General features: G+C 29.0%; 3 protein-coding genes across 3 annotated transcripts; all 3 read right to left on the bottom strand.

The window, feature by feature from the left end:
* Window positions 1-1,010: 1,010 nt before the first annotated feature.
* Window positions 1,011-1,814, bottom strand: LOC113859257. The gene is made up of 2 exons (XM_027492069.1): window positions 1,475-1,814; window positions 1,011-1,390 (listed from the first exon to the last, which is right to left on the bottom strand). The coding sequence occupies exons 1-2, from the start codon at window positions 1,555-1,557 to the stop codon at window positions 1,264-1,266; spliced, it is 210 nt and encodes a 69-aa protein (XP_027347870.1). The 5' UTR covers window positions 1,558-1,814; the 3' UTR covers window positions 1,011-1,263.
* Window positions 1,815-3,325: 1,511 nt separating this feature from the next.
* Window positions 3,326-4,668, bottom strand: LOC113859036 (cyclin-dependent kinases regulatory subunit 1). The gene is made up of 4 exons (XM_027491853.1): window positions 4,586-4,668; window positions 4,386-4,477; window positions 4,219-4,279; window positions 3,326-3,750 (listed from the first exon to the last, which is right to left on the bottom strand). Exons 2-4 carry the CDS (start codon window positions 4,436-4,438, stop codon window positions 3,598-3,600), a joined length of 267 nt encoding a protein of 88 aa, XP_027347654.1. The 5' UTR covers window positions 4,439-4,477; window positions 4,586-4,668; the 3' UTR covers window positions 3,326-3,597.
* Window positions 4,669-5,829: 1,161 nt separating this feature from the next.
* Window positions 5,830-10,838, bottom strand: LOC113859749. The gene is made up of 18 exons (XM_027492446.1): window positions 10,113-10,838; window positions 9,940-10,017; window positions 9,647-9,851; window positions 9,427-9,541; window positions 8,829-8,921; window positions 8,630-8,711; window positions 8,483-8,542; window positions 8,339-8,391; window positions 7,947-8,113; window positions 7,605-7,815; window positions 7,331-7,385; window positions 7,167-7,223; window positions 6,826-7,074; window positions 6,592-6,656; window positions 6,440-6,496; window positions 6,265-6,358; window positions 6,002-6,142; window positions 5,830-5,910 (listed from the first exon to the last, which is right to left on the bottom strand). The coding sequence occupies exons 1-18, from the start codon at window positions 10,836-10,838 to the stop codon at window positions 5,830-5,832; spliced, it is 2,589 nt and encodes an 862-aa protein (XP_027348247.1).
* Between the last annotated feature and the right edge of the window lie 10,631 nt (window positions 10,839-21,469).

Here is a 21,469-nt window from a genome sequence, read left to right as displayed (position 1 = left end):
GGTTCTCTTCAAAGGTTAGATGCGGTGGGACCAAGGGGTGGTTTGGCATCGTTAGATAATGGCAGCTTTTAAGGCTAGGTTGGAGATTAAAAAATTGAGGGTGGTGCTATCACAGTTAAGTAAAGTGGAGGTTTTTGTAGACTTCAACAGAGGCTCGTTTAAAGGAGTGGCCTAAGGAGACAATGATGGAGACTACCCTGAGATGAGAGGACTCAATTCAGTAAAAGGAAGTTTTTGAGGTGAGAGGGGAGGAGGGGGTTGGGTTTTCGAGATGGTGTGGGGTAATGAATTGTGAAGAACAGGTTCTTCAAAAAATTGAGGGTGTGTGATAAATATTTCGCTGTTTGAACTTTTAAATATCATATATTTAAGAAGAGATATAGTTAAGGTGAGGACTTTTGGCAACAACTTTAGTTAAAAATCCATGTCACGGGCATCACCATTGGACTTTCAACTAGAGCTAGGAATTCAGTTTTAACAACAGGAAAATAATGAAAACTAAGAACGAATAATTGGAATCAAAGCGACCAACATCACAAGAAAGATAGAATATGGAAGCCCAAAATGCATAAGCATACAACTGCAGTCAGTCACCTGAATACAATTTCAACTGTAGATACAGTAATGCAACTGTATGCCAATCTTCCATCAAAACATTGGCAGCAACTAGAAGTGTGTTTGAATTTGTACCGGAGGAAGCCAAAACAACGTTCAATAGGCATTTGTTTCTCAATTAAATTATCGCAATGTTCAAAAAACAAATCCCCAAACCTGAGTTCTGCAAGAAGCAACAACTATAATAATACTTTCTAGTGAATAAAATCACATTGAGGGAATGGCATCCCCTTACAGAATCAAGTTTGCAAACGCAACCCAACTACAAATTAATCCTTGCCAAAGGTTTAAGTTGTACAAATCTTTCATTTTTTGCAATTTCATGGCCACAAGTCAAGATAGGCAATCTAATGTTCTCCTTGTCCATATGAAAGAGATACAACAAGTGACATGATCAACAACATTATTAATCTTTGTATTGAAATCAATAAGCAAGTCAAACCATACAAAGTGTGTAAGTAAACCTCTCACAGAAATAACTACAAGTCTACAACACTTGCTTATTGCTTAGTTTGCTTCCAATGCTTGTAACACGTGTTCTTCAGAATCATGATCCACCAAAATTGGGGTTAAAAACCTTTCTTCAAACAACAAACATACATAAGAGCTTGCTAATCTAACCCAACTGAGTCAACTCAAATAAGAGTTTCATTTCTTCTGATAAGTGTGGTGATCAGGACCAACATCACGTGATCCTGTGTTAATGTAAGGCCCTCGAAATGTTGCTTGTGGTGGGAGTGGCTTTGTTGGGTCAATAACAGGTTTCCTTGATGAACTAAGAAATTCAAATTAACAAAATGAAATTGTTACAATTAAAGTTGCACGATGAAATGAGAGGAAAAGGTAATAAAATTCTTACGCCATGTAGAAGGGAAATGCCATGCCCGCACCAGCGAAAGCAACTAAGCCTGCAGCAACCACTAGATTGCGTGCTCGAGACATGGATGCAAGTGCCCCAAATTCAAAACCCTAGATGATTTTTTGTGTGAATTTGAAGAACAAAATCATAGATTTGGGACCAATTTTGTATATATATTTTTAATCTCTGGAAATTGGTAGAAACACCAATTAGGAACCGGTAACAGGTCCTGACTTGCCAATCGGAGTTTTAAATTGCAGTGAATGTTTGGCGAAGAATGAAGATCAGAGGATAGTAATGGAGATGCAAGGAGCAATGGCACACTAGAACAAGATGAGAGAATTTGGGCCGGGCCGGCCTGATACTACGATTATTCGTATATTATATTGTATTATTTTTTTAACTCATGCAAAATTATACATATTAAAAAATAATATTTTATTTAAAAAAATATAATATTTAATTTTATTAATGTATTAACTTTTATATAGGTTAAAAAAATTATTATATTATATGAGATTGTGTAGTTTCAGTAAAACTATTTGGTAATTTATTATTTATTATAATTATAATATATATAATTTTTTATAATAATACATAGGCTAAGAGTTTTATTCATATATTATATTGTATTATTTTTTTATCTCGTGCAAAATTATACATATTAAAAAATAATATTTTATTTAAAAAATTGTAATATTCAATTTTATTAATGTATTAACTTTTATATAGGTTAGAAAAAATTTATTATATTATACGAGATTGTGTAGTTTCAGTAAAGCAATTTAGTTATTTATTATAATTATAATATATATAATTTTTTATAATAATAAATAGGCTAAGAGTTTTTTTTAAAATCCCTGTGTAAGAAGCCAAGTTATTATTGTAAATTTGTAAGCATGTGGCCAAACATTAAAAACTTAAGAAAAGGATGGCTATCTAATTTTAAAAAAATAAGAATGCAAAGGAATTAAAAATATAACAATGTATTTAACATATTTTTTAATAATTTTTTTGTTTTTTATACATATAAAAATACTAATTAACAAGACCTTATAAAAAAAACTTTATTTTTTAATGAAGAACATAATAAATACTTGAAAAACTTTGACCAAACTTTTTCCACTATTCAAAGGCATATCAAGAATCGAAAGCTAACTTATTTTTGCAAAATAATTATTCGAAATGATGCCGGCATGGATTCAATTCCTGATTACATGAACTATTACGTGGAAAGAAACAAAACTCAAACTAATAATCTTTACACATTTAATGCATTAATTTTTTTATTAATTACAAAATACTGTCATGCTATATCTAAGAATATTATGCATTTAATTTATAACTTTGCATAGTCTTAAAGATAGGATTTGATAACTAGTTGTACCTCTCAATTTTAAATTATATTTACATTAATAAGTCTCAACCCATGTTTTTAAAAGTTAATGTAAGACAGGACAAAAAATAATACAAATTAACCTGTTTTACCATCTCCACCTGAAAATAGTAACAAATCTTGAAGCAATAAACTGATTTATGGTCTAAAAATATATATTTTCAATGTATTTTAATTGAATTCAATTTTTTTATTTTTCTTTTTGGATTTTATCCACGTACGAAATATTTGACAAACAGAAGAGATTATTTCTTGGGCATCGTTTTTGGGTGGCACAAACACGTGAGCAATCTAGCTAAGATCCTCATAAAACCTAGTATTTCCTCAAAATTTGATATGCCAATTTTCGACTTCAACGGAAAGAAAATTTCTTTATGTTATGTATATTCATAAAAATTAACTAAACCTTTTGCTACAAAGACAATAATTCATGGTACGTTAAACCTTCCCCACAAACAAATGCAGCGCGAAATCACTGATGTATGAGAATCACAGAAATCTTCAAGGACAATAACTAACAGAAAATGACTATTAAAAGCCCATTGAACATACGAGTACACGGAAGGTACACCAACACACCGTTCAGAACACATTCAAATGGCAATTAAAAATAAAAATTCTCCACAAGAGAGAATTCCACAACAGTTAGATCTCAACATACACGTTTGAACAGATTAAAAACCTATATAATATTGTATTCCATTTTCAGATTTCAATGGAGAAGTGTTCATTTGACAAGCATGCTTTGCTGGGCTTGGTTTTCCTGCTGCTGCTGATAGTTCAAAGGCCTCCTGAAAAGCATGATGTGTGGCTCAGGACGATGAATTGCATAATGTACCCAACCACGGCTCTGCTGAACCCCAATTGCCCGCCACTCATTCTGTAAAAAAAGCAGCATCACTCATCAAACATGCACAATTAGAAAACCCCCAAATTTATGCAAATTATATATGAACCCCAAAACAAAAGATAAAAGCAGAATCATTGGAACTGAACGTCTTCACAATAGTTGACATAAATTATATACGATATCCCCTTTCCTTGATTGAATACATTACACTTATCAATTAACCCCTCAAAAAACTTCCGCCTATCGAAATAGTGTAGCATACTTCATCACTCATTCCCAACAATCCTTAATAAATTTCACCAGCTTGGGCCAAAGCTCCAATGATATATCACCAAAGGCCTTTTTATACAAAAATTACAGAAAAAGAAATAACAGTGCTTAGAATTTCTATCACTTTTCACAGAGCAGATTCTACATAAGAGAGAGAAAATCATAAACGTCTATCAATTACACACAAAGCACGAAATTGAAGGAAGTAAAAAGAAAGTAATTACGCACTTCGGAGAGAAGCCGGTTCTTGGGAAGCAATTTGGCGACTTCAGGAGGTAGAACCACATGTCTGAACAACAAAATAACAGTAATATTAACATACTAAAAAAATCATAAAACTAGGACATGTGATTTAAATCACAGAGAATATGAAGTAATTAGCATAGTGCCTATACCTATATTCATAAGTATCGTCAAAATACTTCTCGGAATACTGGATCTGGCCCATCCTCAAAAACTAGGGTTTGTGATTTGGTCGATTCAAAATCTGCGAAAAGGCAAACCAAACAGTTTCTGAGAAGACCGTCGATTTCTGCGAAACGACATGGAATCAAAATTGAGCGGAAAAGAAAAGGGGGAAACGATCGCTACTTACCAGAGAAGGGAGAATTGAGAAAGCGAAGTGGAATAGAGAGTGAAGAAAGAAGGAATATATCGTACACTGGTTTTGGGAACAATAAGGAGGGAATCGTAAATTCCTTATACTGATATCTTTTTTATGTTTTTCCTTATTCAATTTCAAATTTTAATAATTAAAATAAAAATAACGGCTATTAAGGATTTGATTTTTTTCCATTTCAAATTTTGGTTTTCCCGCTTCTCAATCGAATTTTCTACACACTCTATGAGGCGGTGAGGCTAAATCAAAAATTTGAACGTTGCTGAATCAATAGCCCAGCCCATATTTTCATTCATGATGTTTAGGTATTATGCGTAACTTGTTAGTTTGTAATTTGTGTAACGCGTAGTTATTATATTTTAAATTTTTTATCATGAGTTATAAATAATTATAAAATTATTTTTTTATAAATTAAATATCAAGATTTAATGTGGACATTCTTCTTGTTATAATTTTACAGAATTCATCAATTATAAGTTATTTATCTAATATATATATATATATATATATATATATATATATATAGGACTTTACTAATTATAACATTTTTACTTAATGCAAGTACAAATTCTTCAACAATAAGTGTTATAGTATATTATATTAAATAAAATAATAATATTCACAAATTATATACAAAAATTAAAGGTTGATATAAAAAAATCAAATTCTAATTTAATTTAATTTAAATTTAAAAATACTTAGTGTACAAAATATACTTGAAATGATAAAAATAAAAAAATAACCATGAAAACGTTCTTATTTCTGTTATGAATTTTACTTGATCGACAATACAAATATTACATTAAACTCAAAATATTATTAGTTTGTTATATAAACTCGAGTTATAAGGGAGAGGAAGAAGAAGAACTTAAGAACAAACAATAGTAAAGTTAAAATTTTGGAGCTGGTTAACGGGTAGGAAGATAACTTAGTAACTACTGCATAAATAAACATATGGGATGGAACGCGATGAAAACCACTTTTACAAGTAATTAATGAAATTGACATCAAATTTTGCTTTTCTCAAAAATCTCATGTCCTATTATCATAATTAAACTGCAAAAAATATAACAAGAGCGAATGATTTTCCTTTTCTACACCAAAATATAGATCCTGTACATAGAACAGGGTTCTGCTTTGCAATAAGCAAAACAAGCCAAAAAAACATTTCCAGATGAGAGGTTCCCCAAAACTTTTCATACATGAATGTGAAAAGTACTTTAGAGTGCAGGAATTGGCTTTTTTAGTAACGAGGTCCCTTGAAATACCATCATGTGGTAATAACTCCGATAATTGTTAATCTGTAACGTGAACGATGAATGATAGTGAGATTAAAGATAAGTAAACATGGAAACAAAAGCAAACATAAAAAAAAAAAAAAAAGTTACAGACCTCATCTTGGTCTAGCTTGGAAAACCCAAATTTGTTAATCCATATTGATTCAGCTTTATCAGCAGCGGGTAGGACAAAGTTTCTAACTTTTAAAGATCCAAGCAGATCCTCAATGCAAGAAAATAGGAACCGGAAATAACCCTGAAACAAGATCATACATTTTTATTAAGAATACTTCACACAATATTGACTTTTTAATAATTTCTCAAACTAAAAAACACTAGGAATAATGATATATTCATTGCTGAAGTAAATTAAACAACCTGTCCTTGGCAATCAGTAACAGTTGCCACTAAGGGAAGCTCTGCCACTTCAGATCCAAACACACGAAATATTCCTGCAGATACAACCACTTGACTACAAAAACATAAAATACACACCAAAATCAGTATCTTAAAAATATGCATTTAACAAGAAATATTTCACCCTAAGCCTTACTTCACAGTTAGCACTGCACAGTAAATTCCACCAAAATCTTGATCTTTGATGTCCCTTCTGTAGAAATTTAACCAACAAAAAGTAAATTGCATCATATGTCTGGAAATGTCAAAAAGAAAGTCAATAGTACAAAAAAGGCAAATTTTGCTTACCCGAAAAGCATTGTTGGAATGTAATCAAGGCCTGAATTAGAATCAACTATTGGATCAAATCGCTCCTAAAAAAACACAGATTCTAGTTATGAATAAAATCACTGAAGCCATTGGTTCAAATCACTAAAGCTAAAACAAGCATGTAAAAGTCAACTAGTTCTTAGTCTCATACTAAGAGTAGTGTAACTGAAAAAATAATAATAACCAAAATAACACAAACCATAATAAACTCACGTGGAAGATAGCGACAGCCTTCGAAAGTAATTGCCTAGCCTCATGAGAAGCAACCAATTTCCAGTTTAGTACCCTCCATTTTATATCAAGACCAACACTAGTTTCTAAACCTTGTTCTTCAAATTTCTTTCTAATCAAACTTCTGAGGCTATCTGGAAGATTCTCTTCACCACGGGCCACTAAATTCACTAGAGCTGTATGAATTTGATCACAATCTGAACAGCAAAACCATTTCCCTTCAGGTAATTCCTGGTAAAAACAAAATTCCCCAACAATTGTATGTATTGATGAAATAAATAAATAAATTCAAAAACGGAAAAAAAAATATATATGTATTTTACCACTAGGTTCTGCATATTATGATCTCTCAAACACCCAACATGGTATTCCCTTTCACACTGCAAGAACACAACAATCAATAATTTAATCAATGATTCAAATAGTATATAGGAATTAAAACAAATTTATTAAGGCACGATAATCAATTCTTCACATGAAGCAACACCTGATCACAAATAATTACTGTCCGAGGACCAAAGCTTTTGCTAAAATCTTGGCCTCTGAAACATTAAATGAAGTATATTACAGGAGGCTAATCTAAAAAAACTTGTACCAAAGAAGAGAAAAATAGAAGCGAGCCCTAGGAATAAATATTTGTTATACTACTCAAATTTTTACTTGTTGATCGCTTACAACAAATCCACTGGGAAAAAAGATAAAATAAGTTACATTTAAATTCACTCCATAATAATTCACTAAAAAATGACACAGCATATTACCGACATAGTACACATCCACCATACTCAAGCTCCTGAGTTTTGACAATACGAATGCATCTTTGATTTATCTGTTCTAAAGGATCAATGCCTGCAATCCTTCCAGCTGCCAAAGCATTTGCATTACGCTCCACATATTTGTCTTTCTGAAACAAGTTCTGACAATATTTACAATACCAGATACCATTTGGTATACATGGAAGAGGAACACAATCTGTTATGGGCAAAGATTAGAACTTGTTATCCAAACTCTCAACCAAAGTACCAAACTACAACATAAAACATGACTAGTTATATCAATTAAAAGAAAGACTAATTACTTAAAATATAAAAGCAAGACTTCACCTATGTGAAAAGTTCTTGGACATCCATCGCAACACAAAAGATCCCCTCCATCATGACATATACTGCAGAGGTCATCATTATCATTGGTAGAAAACCTTCGGCCTATTGATGCCAAGATAGACAACTCATGTAGCGAGACTCCAGTAGATGTGTATATGTGCAGGTAACTGTAGTAGAAAAATGTTAAATAAGAAAGGAAACAATGGTCTATTCCCATAACACCATACCACAATTCTTGGGTGACTTTTCACAAAAACAATGGAAATTAGAAGAAAAAAGCAAGAAAATAAAAATAAAGACAGCCAAATTCAATATATAATATTCCTTTCATTGCAAAGCTTGTTGCATATAACAAGTTACCAACACCCAGTAATATAGGTTAAAAAACTCACGGCTTCCGTCGTGATGCCCAACCAGCATGAGCTTCGAATTGAGAAGGACTAACCTGTTCATCAAAGTTTGATATATTTAAGAAAAAAAGAAATTCAAGTTGAAGCAAATAGTTGGGACATACAATAAATCATAAGGAAAAGTACCTTGCAGTTACAACAGCTACAAACAATTCTAAATCCCTTTTTGTGACCGACCAACAGTTGCTGTCCACACAGCCAAAAAACATTCAGTAAAGTGCAAAATTGGAAAAAATAAAAAGGTATACAGGAATGAGTCACTATCAAGGCAACCTTTCCACGAGCATAGTATGCTACTTCAGTTCCATTAGGCAACACATCTTCATCAAAGACCAACTTATGCAAGCGTAAATCCCTATAAAATTTAAAAACACGTAGAAGGAAGTTAAATCTCTAGTATGGCCACAACATAAGATGCTAATAAATATGAATGAAATATTTTAGATATGTACAAGTTCAGAAACACACTTACTTCCTAGTTAGTCTTCCCTGATTCTTATCATGAGAGTTGTTGTGTTTCATTCCATTGTTTAATGACTTTGGAGGTATAACTGGTTCAGGTGATCTGAAATGGTAAAAAGATGGATGTTATATTATCACAGCTCAAATGAAATGCAAACCACATCAACTTTAACCATGCTATTCATGCACACTTAAATCCAAGATTGCATTATGTTCACTATGCATGGAAACATGTCTATAAGTGTGAAAATAAATTGTCGTTGTAGCAGAGTCAAACAACTTGCCAACCTATAAGGGTAGAAACTAATACATATTATAATGAATATTCTATGCTATATTTTCTTTTAACATTAGGGGATAAGATGCACTTTGAATTCCAGCATAAGTGTACTATTATTACCAAGGTCTACAGTATTACTTCATCAGCTTATCATTAATGTATGGCAACACCATATGGTAAACATTAAATATCATGACACCTTTAGAATATTAAGATGTCAAAATGATTGTCCCATAAAACAAATGTTCAGAGTCTTATGAGGCACAAGCTTTCTTAAATTTTGACAAAATACCATGATGCAGTAATTATGATAACAAAATAAATATACCTGGATTGAACTGCTAGTGAAACACAACTATTCTCAATTGTTTGAGTGGGTCTGGGCTGACAGTCCTTCTTCCCCACGCATGAATTGCAAAATAGTCTTGACACGACATTAACATCTTCAAAAGTACAACAGACAATTCAATTTTATTTATTAAACTATCTAGAATAAACAGGAAAACACATCAACAGAGGGTTGAAAATAAATCGCTAGAAATTCAAACCTTTGCAGTTCACACAAAATTTAGATTTCTTCATTGTGAAGTCCCCAAGGACTTTTTGGATAGCTTCCTCCAAAGTGTCCAATGGAATGTACAAACATGTATTCATGATATCACGGAGTGTAGACCCACTCTCAAGATAAATATACTCTGGGGGGCGCTTATTTGAACTACCAGCATGCAACTCAAAAATAGTGGGTGTGACAACCTACATTCACCGATTAACAAAAAAATAAGCCATGAGATTTTAGATGACACTAATCACAAAAACTCAAAATGCATCTTCATTTACTTACCTCAACCCCATTACAAATATCACAATAGCACACAATCCCATTGCCTGAAATCAGTCCACGAAGTCCAGGAGTTCGTACCTACAAAATTCTTAATCAAATTAGACACTCAAACTTCCAATAATAATTCTCATATTGCAAAACTCAAGAACTATAACAAGTAAACAAAGTTATACCTTCAAGCTGCGAACATAATTCACCGGTAACCCCTCAAGAATCCCAGAGCTTAGAAGATCTTTCAGTTTCAAAGGAAACTTCTTCCTAACACAAGCCTTAGACAAATTCATTGGAGTAGAAGGACCACCCTCACCTTCCTTCTTAACATCGCCATCAAACTCAGCAACATTACCCACATCATTCATCACCCTGTTACCATCATCATCTAGTGTCTTCCTCAACGTTGATCGTGTAAACCTCCTCAAAGGCTTCACCTTGCATTCACCACCATACTTATGAGTACAATCCTCTCCCTCTTTAACCTCAATCTCACAAACAGGTTGTGCCATCTCATCCACCACCTTTTCCTTCACCTCCTCCAAGAATTCACCTTCACCAGAAATAACACTGCCATTGTGCGCCTCGACTTCACTCTTAGGTTCCTCAAGGTCCACCACGTCACTCTTTGCCTCCTCTTCGCTCAAAACATCACCAACATCATCCTTGATTTTCACTAAACCAGTGGGATCATCATTCGTTGACTCCAATGAATCGTTCTTCTTGAATTTCTTGCCAACTGAACGGTTAAGAAGCTGAACTGCATTTCGGGTCTGGCTGGACCGGGTTCTACCGAGAGAACCGCAAATCTCCGATTGAGCCTTTATGGCGAAGGCAAATTCCCTCTTCAGACCCGTCCGTACCCTAGAAAGCACAACAAACTCCTCTGAATCCGCACCATTCGCCATAGAGCTGCAAGTACCAAGTAAACCGATGAAGCCCCTGAAATTTCAGACACAGAGCTTAGAAATCATAAAAGTTTGTGACTTTGCGAGGGTGTGCATGCACTGGAACGGAAAATCAAAGAGGAAAATAATGAGAATGGAAATGGGGAATTGGGGTTTGGAGAAGCAATTGGGAATTGGGTTAAGGAAGGGAAGGAAGGGACATGAGGTAGGAGACAGAGTCTGATGTAAAGGAAGGTCGGTTACCTTGAAGAAGGCGAAGAAGAGTGTGTTCGTTTTGTGGAGTACCAAAACTAACCCTGCAATTGCCAAGTCATTTTTTGTCTCTTTCCACATCACTCCTGTGTTTTATCCACATAATACCCCCTTCTTTAATATTACACTTTTTACCCAATATTTATATAATATTTTTTAAACTATTAATTTTATTAACATCATCTTTCAAAATCAAATTTAAATATAAAAATAATATTTTTATTCAAAATATAATATTTATTATATTAAATTTATAAAGTGCAATAAATTTTTGCATAAATAAAATTTTCAATATATCTTTAGAGATACATACAAAAACTTTAATAAATTATACAATTTTATTAAATATTTTATATTTTAATATTATTAATTCATTTAATATTTTTTATCTATATATATATATATCAAAAAATATTCCTTCTTTAATATTACACTTTTTGATTAATATTTATATTTATATAATATTTTTAAGAAATCATAATTTTTATTAATAATATTTTAAGATTAAAATTAAGTTTATAAAAATAATGATATTTAAGTCAAAACATATTTATTATTCTTTCTGTTTTAAAAATACTCATTTAATATTTTAGCACAGGAATTAAGAAATATCTTTACTTACCTTGTTTTTATTAAAAAGTTATGAACAAATTTACTATACCTATTTTAAAAAATTATGTAATAAATAAGTTTAAAAAATATTTAAATAATAAAATTATAGTTTACAATTATGGTATAACTATTACTTAAAAAATTTGACTATTTTTTTTTCAAAGAAACATAATAAAAATATTAAACATATTGAGTGTAATAAATCCATTTTTTTCAAAAATCGAGTTTTTAAACACATCTCTAAGAATACACAATAAGAAAGTAATAAATATTAAATTTATTACAAAATTATATTATTTAATATTATTAATACATTAAATTTTACAACATATTGTGATGTTATATAGAGATTGTAATTCTTTAACATTAAATTTAAATTTTAAATATTTATACTATTTAATATTTTTATTAAATATTAAATTAATTAATCAAATTGTTGGTAAACTTTTTTAGTATAGGAAGTTATTAATTTAGTTTTGCAGTATGTTAAATAAATATTAATATTAATATATTTTTTTAAAATGTTCATATATTTTAATTATAATTTATAATTATTTTATTAATTAAAAAGTTAATTACAATAAATATTAAGATTTCATTAAATATATATATTTTTTTATCAAAATGTGTTTGAAAATGTTTACTTTTTTGTGTGTAGAAGTTTGTTTTCAACATTACAAATTATTTATTTTGTCTATAAATACATTTTAAAAAATATTTTTCTTGTATTCCCAACTCACGTGCTAATGACATATGAAATATAATATAGATTATTTTAAATGAAAGTCATAATTATTATTTTAAAAATACTTAATATTGCCTTTTACACCCGAGTTGTTAACGGCACTGCATACACAGTGTCAAAACATTTATATGCTTAAGAAAATAATAACTTGCAATATAAAATACAAGTTAATGAATTTTAATAGAATTGATTAAATAAAAACGCGTTTCATACTTTTTGAAAAAAAAAATATATATCTTTTATTTAATATAAATATTATTATATGTTATGTTTATTCCTCATGTGACCTAAAGAACACATTAACAAATAAATTTAATTAAAATATTAAAATTTTACAAAAGAAAATACTATTATTAAATTATTAATTTTATATAATTAAAAATATCAATTTATGTAATAATTACCTTAAAAAAACTTACACTATTATCATATTAAATTTATTGATAAATTTCTACAAATACGCTTTGGTGGTTTAAATGGAAAATATAATGTGGTAACATAATAAAATTGATAAAAAAAATAGGGAAAATTATGAAATAAGAAAAAAATAAATTGGTAATAATGCAATCAAATGATTGAAAATTTTAATTTTCATTCATTTGAAACAAATCTATTATAATATTTAATCTTTATTCTTTTTTATTTATTTAAAGAAAATGGAATTTACAATTATATATATTGAAATTTAATATACTTTTAAATTAATTGTTCAACTTCTAAATTTATCTTTTATCAATGAGTCTCATTTTGACTCATAAACAACTCAAAGTATAAATTTTTTATTATATGTTTAAAGGTATATGCTAAGAAATTAATAAATAATATTTTTTAATTATAATATTTAATGCTATAACTGCATTCTTTCTTGCAATGTTTTATATACAGATAAACGGTATATGTGAAAGATAACAATTAATATTATCTTAATTTTTTTACCTGAAGAAATATAATTCTGTGCATGTTTTTTATTTAATGTGGATCTGCTGGACATAAAAAAGAGTAGCTTGTATTTCAGAGTTTATTTTATTTTTAAACCAAACATTCATTTTAACTCAAACTATTATAAATTACTTTGAAATGTGCAAAATGTTTAGTATTTGAAAAATATATTTAATATCAATTTAGGTATTAAAAAATTATAATATTAAATAAATATTTTTAAATATATTAAGAGTGTGATCAATAAATTTAAAATTTTATAATTTATTTTCTAAGTCAATAAATTAATAAAGTTGCTTGATAAATAAATAAAAAGTTTATAATTTTTAAAAACTAACTTGTAAAAGGTTATCTTAAATAATATTTAACAAGATAGCAATGATTAAAGTATTTAATAAATATTCATAAAATTTACACGCAACAAATAAAATATTTGTCTATTAAATAATCACGAGTATAAGTATAAAAGAATATCTGCAAATTTTAATAAAAATAAATATGAATATAAATATCTAAACATTCATCTTATCTCGTATTATAATATATTAATTTTTTATTAATTATAATATTTATATAAATTTTTATTTTTTTAATTTTTTTTTACAATTATGTATTTTTATATTATTATATCATTAACATAAAGTTATATAAATAAAATTTTTTATAGATTTTTTTTCTAGACAAATACGAGTAATAGTTATAAGTACAAACAAATATTAAAGTTGCTATCTATACAAATAGAAGATAAGTATTATATTATAGTATTATACCTATTGTCATTCCTATATTTACTTTATTGGAAGATAATTTTTATTTTTTTTAATAAATTATAAACTAATTTTATCTTTTAATATTTGAATGAGTTAAACAAAAAAATGTCATATTATAGTAGAAGAAGTTTAATCATAATTATGGATTATGGATTATGGATTATGGATTATATTGAATTATAGTATATGAGCCGTGATAATTGTTTTTGGAATACCTTACTTGCAAAGCTAGACTTGATGCCATAGTTTATGGTTTATAAAATTAAAATAAATACTCATAGCTATAATAAAATGGTATTCTAGCCTAAGGAGTCAAGAATGAAAATCCACAGTGGCTTCAGATTGATAGTCTCTGCCTAAGGTAAAATATTTCAATTTTTATTTTATTTAATTCAAGTTAACTCTGTGTCAATCAAAATCGATAATAACTCTTTTTAGGGAGTGCAGTATTAGTATCAATGGTGATCAATTATTTCGAAAAAAATAATACAAATAAAAATTTCCCAAAAGCTTAACCTTACAAGTCAATTAGTAGGTATTGCAGTATTACTAACAATGGTACTCTATTTAGAAGTATACTAGTGTTTTTGCATCCTTGACATTTTCCTTATCTAAGCAAAATTTTCCAAAAATATGTTACTTGTAATACTATATTATGTTAAACTTGAATAATAAACCAAGCAACTAACATTGATCCTGGAATCAGAATCTCTTACAGGTCTTAATTTGAGTTTAGTGCAAGACATTCTAAATGTGTAATTAGAGAAGAATTCCCGCATGCTGTCCTTCAATGTAAGATATTTCAATGGAATAATAATGCCCACCACAATATATGAACATCATTTGCTTCTTCAATCGAACATTCCTTGCCCTAAATTCTATGCCAACTTTGGTTCTACCATAAAACCATACAATTCCAATTCTAGACTTCCCATGATCATATAGTATACTGCTATGACTCTCTGGATGCATGACTCTTGCAAACGGGGAAGGATGATCATACTGCTCCCTAATATGGCTTGGTGTCGATGGATCTTCAACCTCACTTGAGAAATCCTCTTGGGATCAGTGCTGGTCAGAGCAAGATTATTTCAGTTCAAGGTTGGCTGTGGAAGTTTTAGAATCACATTATTATTATTATTATTATTATTATTATTTCTTACATTGATGTAACGTATTTCTTTAGACAAATAACATTGATTTGATTAAAATGCGAAAAAATTTTGGGTAGTTCAAAATTATGTGACTGTGATCACTCGTAATATAATGTGTCACAATTTTATAATTTATAAAAAAAATACATATGTATTGCATTATGAGTGGTCAAAATTATATAATTGTAAACTACCCCAAAATTTATCCTAAAATACTTAAACCTCACTCTTAGTTTGCGATTGTCTTGTTGTTGCATTGATTATTGATGTTATGAATAATTTTATCCTAATTATTATCCTCCTTTAAGTAAGCTTTTACTTTAAACTTTTTCTCTGTGCCAAAAAAGCTATAACATTATAGGAATTGGGTATCAGGGCCTTCCTTAGGGGGGAGGTATTAGAGCCTAGAAACCAATTTGTAATAATTTTATTTTATTCGTTTGGGCTTTGAGTAGAAAAGAATATGGGCTAAGTGAAGCCCACATGGTACTTTCTAAGATGAGATGGGCATGTTTTATTTGACCCACAAAAAAATAAAAATTGAAATGAATCAAAGAAAAGAAAGCGACATCAAAATCATTTAGAGGTGGTGTGTATTGATTGTTGGGATTGCATAGTTGGTGGTTGGCAGCGCACCTACTCCTTTAAATTTGACAAGCTTTCAAGTAATGGTGAGGGGAAACAAGCCTCACAATTAAGGCAAGACTAATTAATTCAAGGAAAATGACTCTCTGGCATTTCCTAAGGAAACTTATCTACACACCTTTTGTCGGTCCCTTATAAAATGAAATTAGAAGAGATCTTATCTGACACCTCCCTTTGAACTTCTAAATCAGCGTAACTCAGACAGCTACAACAAATTAAAGCCGAAATTAGAATTTTGTGCTTCTCTTGGACTTTTCTGACTTCAAGTAAAGTTACATTGAAAAGAAAATGTAACCATTAAGTTATTATGTCACAAGGTGTCATATGTCTACGGGGTTCACACCCGCCAATTCATATGCAATACAACAATTTTCACATTACTATTGTGATTTTCTTAACTAGGACCCAGAAACAAACATATTAAAAAATTCCTTTAATCATCTTTCTGTTATCAAAGGCGTGAATATGAACATGGTGCATGTGGGATAATATCTCTTATGCACTTATTTGTCGACAAAATTTGTGCAGTGTCAAATCCAGGTTATTGGTTTCTGATAGGGGTCTATCTTATGATACAAAGGATTGGTCTATCTTATGATACAAAAAAGAGGGGTCTATATGGTATGAAAAGAGTTAGGCAAGTTATGTGCACTTGGCAATAGCTTTAAGCAAGCATCAGGTGATTGTTGGGTTTATTGGTCCATATCATTGCAATTTAGTTATGTGAGTTTTGGCATGTTATTGGTGTCTTTGAAGAGCAAATTAAAGCACTGTTTCATCAGTCATATCTTTGCTCTACCCCTCCTGAATCAGAATGGACCAGTGTCAATTGGATTCTTGCTCTAACAAGTCCTAGAAGAGACCCTAACGCATTCGGAAGTTTTGATAGATAAGAAATGAAAGACATCTAACCAAACGCATTTAACACTACCTACCTTTCTATTTCAATCTCCCTGTTTGTATCTTGGTGGATATATCTCAGTGACCACCTTCCTCTTACTCTTTTTAACATTTGGATTTCAACATAGAATATTTTCTGTAATTCAAATCCATCTTTTTAATCTTTCTAATTAATTTTCTAAAATTTTAAATTACAACTCCATAATAATTTTATAAATTTATAACACCATTAATTTGGATTTTTTAATTTTAAAATATGAACTAACATTATATTAATCATTGATTCCATAGTTATTATCTCTATTGTTGTGATATCATTACTATTGCCATTAGCTTAGAATCAACCAAAGCATAATTAGTGATAAATACCAATTTGTTTTTAATTATAAAAATTAACATTTAAAATTTTTATTAATTTGTTTATTATTGATTTTTTCTTACATATAACATTATATGATTATTTTATAACAATTTAAAATTTAACTTATCTTCATTTTTAATATGTTATGTTAATTTTTTATTTAATATAATATATAATAATAAAAATATATATTTACTTATACCTATATGAGTTAAATAATCAGTATGGTTTGGGCTCTTAGCCCCTTTCTTAGAGAAAAATAATAATCAGTATGATTCTTAAAACATTAATGTCAACCATTGTTATTACATCGTTATTATCACTAGTATGACTATTTTTGTTATTTTGGCATGTCATCATCGGCTTTGCTCTCATCCTCCAGCGCTAACTATCACACTATTATCATTGATGTCATCTTATTCAACAGTATAATTATAATTATGTGCTTAATTGCACCTATGACTTAAATATAAAATCTAAACGAAAATTAAACAATTTGAAATTATAAAATATAGCGGGTGGAAGAATTAAACTTCTTTAGACAAAATTTAAAAATTTGATATTAAATGCCTTAATTTCGATTTGTGATTTTATATTTAAATTATATATTCATCATTAGTAGCTAATTATTAGAATTACCCAAAAAATGACTATTGATGATATTTTGATTAATTTTAAAATTGTCAGCTATTTTTTTTTTGTTTTGTTAGTTATTATATAACTTTATAGGTGTATACTAATTTTTGTCCCATTAATTATTTTACAAAATTAAAAAAAAATATGACTTAAAAAAATTAGGTACAAAGTTTTTTTAATGAAAGATTACATCTAGAATACAGGAGTGACTTAATTTTGTATCAATAAATTATTTAATCAAATAAAATTTAATTTTCTTATTTTTATGAATAGCAAAAATGTTCAAACTAATACTAAATACAATGATATATTTATAAAAAAAAAATAAATTAAAAAAGTGGCAGTATAATATATGTTATGTTTTTAAAGGAGAAAAATATAGTTTCAAAATAAATAGTATGTTTAAATATATCTTAAAAAAGAAATGTAACTTATCGTGTTTTTTTAAAAGCTTCCTACCATTTTTAGCTAGATAGAGTTATCGACAAGACAGGGGACATGACCATTACCGAGTCATTCGGAGTTTGCATGCACAGTGTTGGCAAATTTGACACACAGAAAAGACAACTAAGGCAAAATGGTGGGGCGGAGACAAGAGGGCATAGTTTATCTAATAGGGCATGCCATGAGATATTATGTAGATCTAATCCATTGTTCCAGCTAATATATATATTAGGGTTACTTATGTTTGTCCTTCCATTAGCTTGATTGATTCCAAGATCTGGCACTACGTGGTTGGTATATCAATTTGTTAGGGAGCAAAGAGGAATGAGGATCTATAACTATGGCCTTCACATATATATAGTGGGATACCTATGTGGGTTGCATTATCAACTTGCTTAGTGCTTCCACAAATTATAAACACAATTATTTCCACTCATTTGTCGGCATTGCCTTAAGTCAACTCATTCTATGAACTTCCGATTATATGCATGGCCAAGAAAATACTGAACAATTAATGGGATTAACGTTGAAATGTCATGGGGTTATGTTCATTTTATTAATTTAGTTTTTTAAAACCATGTTTAAATTGATATGAAAAATTATATTTTTGTATTGGGTTACCATATATATTAAATTTTAAATTTACCTTTACATGAGTCAAGTTTATAAAATAAAACACATAGATGTTTCCCCAAATACACATTAACTAGTTCTAAACTCAAGAAATTATACTTTTCTCTTTTTTTCAAAGAAAAAAAATATTGTAGAGACATGGAAGAGAGGGAAAATAAAGTAAATAAAAAGGATTGGGGGTTGGTGTGGGAAAAACTTGAGCCAAAGATAATTTAAATTTGGGATTACTTTAGCTCCAAGAAGACTAAATGTACCCGGTAAAGTCATAAAGTTATATGAGGCATCTGGTGTATTTGTTGTACATAAAGCAAGCTGATGATTAGGTTGAAACGCCTTTAGGTAGACATGCTTATGGATATGTTATATTATTATTGATAAATAATGTATTTTTCGTGAACTAGTTAAACTTTGAGTTAACTTATACCTAAAATCTATCCTTGGATTTTAGAAAACATGCGTACAAAAATAATTAATGACTGTTCTAAAGGGAGTTCTGTGTCCACAAAAGTGTCATGTGTTGGAGGCAGCCTTTTGTGAACTTCATGATGACCTTACTTTCTCTTATGGATGACCATGCTTTCTATGTATACGTCGAACTTGAATGGCCACAAACCACACTTTGAAAAATTTCAGAGGATGACCAAAGCATCAATTGTACAGGCTCCCAAGTACATCGGTTATGATTAATTTGCCTAACTTTTCGGTTGTGCTCAATTGCATCAATGAAGATAGATATTGCTGTAGAATTGGATGAGTTAAGCACAGGGACCCCATGATTAAATGAAATTATCTAGCCAATGAATCATTTTAAACAATTTATTTACTTTATCTTTCCATCATTGACAATACTTTTATACCATGCACTTTTACAATTGAGTGTCTGATTGTCTTTATAATAAGTATTTTTATAATCGTATTATTATTTCACATAGTTAGATAATATATTTTTAAAGATGCATAAGAGATAGCTAGGAACAAGTATTAATATATATCAACAAAGCTCATCACAATTAGTAAATACCTAAGTTTCTTAGTCATGTTAACACGAGTTCGATTTTCTGACCATGTATATGAAAATTGTCTTGTTAGGAAAACTTAAACCTATTTTAGTAACTTTCCGTCACAAAAATAAATAATTGTTGGTTGTTAGCCCAAAAAAAATTTCTTAGTGCACATTTAAAAAAATAGTTTGTTGAAAGTTATTAATTATTGCATATAGCAATAATAGTATTTTTTAAAAGAATAATAAAAAAATCCCAAAGTTTACTGAATATATTCAATAGTCACTTAACAATATTACAGTGAATTTAGAGAAATTTCAATGTTGAGACTTTGAATTTAGAGTAATTTGTATAAGATCAATAAGAGTTTTACCCACCAAAAGTTTTACCTATGGAGATTGTAAATGGTACAAAACGAAATTGAACAATATTTTATCTCAACACTTTAATGTTCAACTTCATATATTTTTAACTTATTATTATCTAATAAAATAAAGTAACCTCTTATTTATGATAATTTTGTGCAAAATTCTTTGTACGCAATGAGGAAATTTGTTTACCTATTTAATTTCGTAGTCATGCTTGCATGGATTACCGGTTTAAGATCTACATATAATCGATAACATCTAACTTACGATGCATCAATATTCAATGTAATAATTTTTTTATAATTATTTAATTAATAATTTTTAATGTATATTTAATCATATATGTTAGAAAATTATATATAATAATTTTTTATTTAAAATAATAGAATATTATAGAATTTAATGCATTAAAAAATTAAATATTATAAATTTCAATAATATTATTATTTATTAATTTCTTATTATGTAATCTTAAATATACATTCGAAATAATTAATTATTATTGTTTTATTAATAAAATAATAAGAAGACAAGTTTGATTTATTTTAAAGTTAGAAACGAATTTTCTAGCAAAAGGTTTTTTGAGTGTTTACTTTAATTAATTTTATTAAAAAAAGTTCATAATTAAATTTTTGCCAAAAGAATTTTTTTATAAATCTCATTCTAAATTTTATACCAAATATATGTTTTTCTGCATTTGGATAGAAATTTCTAGAGTGTATTTATTCATTCATTTTATTTAAAACAGTTCATAATTAAAGTTTTACTAAAAAACTGTCTTAGAAAAATCTCATTCTAAAATTTGAGACCAAATACACACCTCTTTACGTGCTTTTGGATAAAATCAATGGTATTAGATGAGTTTATATAGAAAAAGGAAAAAAATTACTGCTTTCACTTAAAGAAAGAGCGTGGTCACCAAAGAAAAGAAAGCGTGGAATATTTTTCTCCCTTTTAAAATGTCAATTTTCACAAGACGACGGCGTTTGATGCTAGTAGAGCAGCGTTTGGCTGAAAAAGCTTCACGTTCAATTTAAGATTCAGAACATTTCGTCATTTGCCCGAAAGTGGGGGGCATATAGCCACGTGGCATCAAATGATAATGGCTTAAAAAATAATATATTAATTTAAATAATTATTTATTTATACGTTACGGCAGTTTCCAATTTCC

Source organism: Abrus precatorius, unplaced genomic scaffold (genome assembly GCF_003935025.1).
Source record: "Abrus precatorius isolate BTA unplaced genomic scaffold, Abrus_2018 Scaffold2, whole genome shotgun sequence".
NCBI lineage: Eukaryota > Viridiplantae > Streptophyta > Magnoliopsida > Fabales > Fabaceae > Abrus > Abrus precatorius.
The sequence above is the reverse complement of the archived record's forward strand: the minus strand, read 5'-3'. Positions and strand labels throughout refer to the sequence as shown.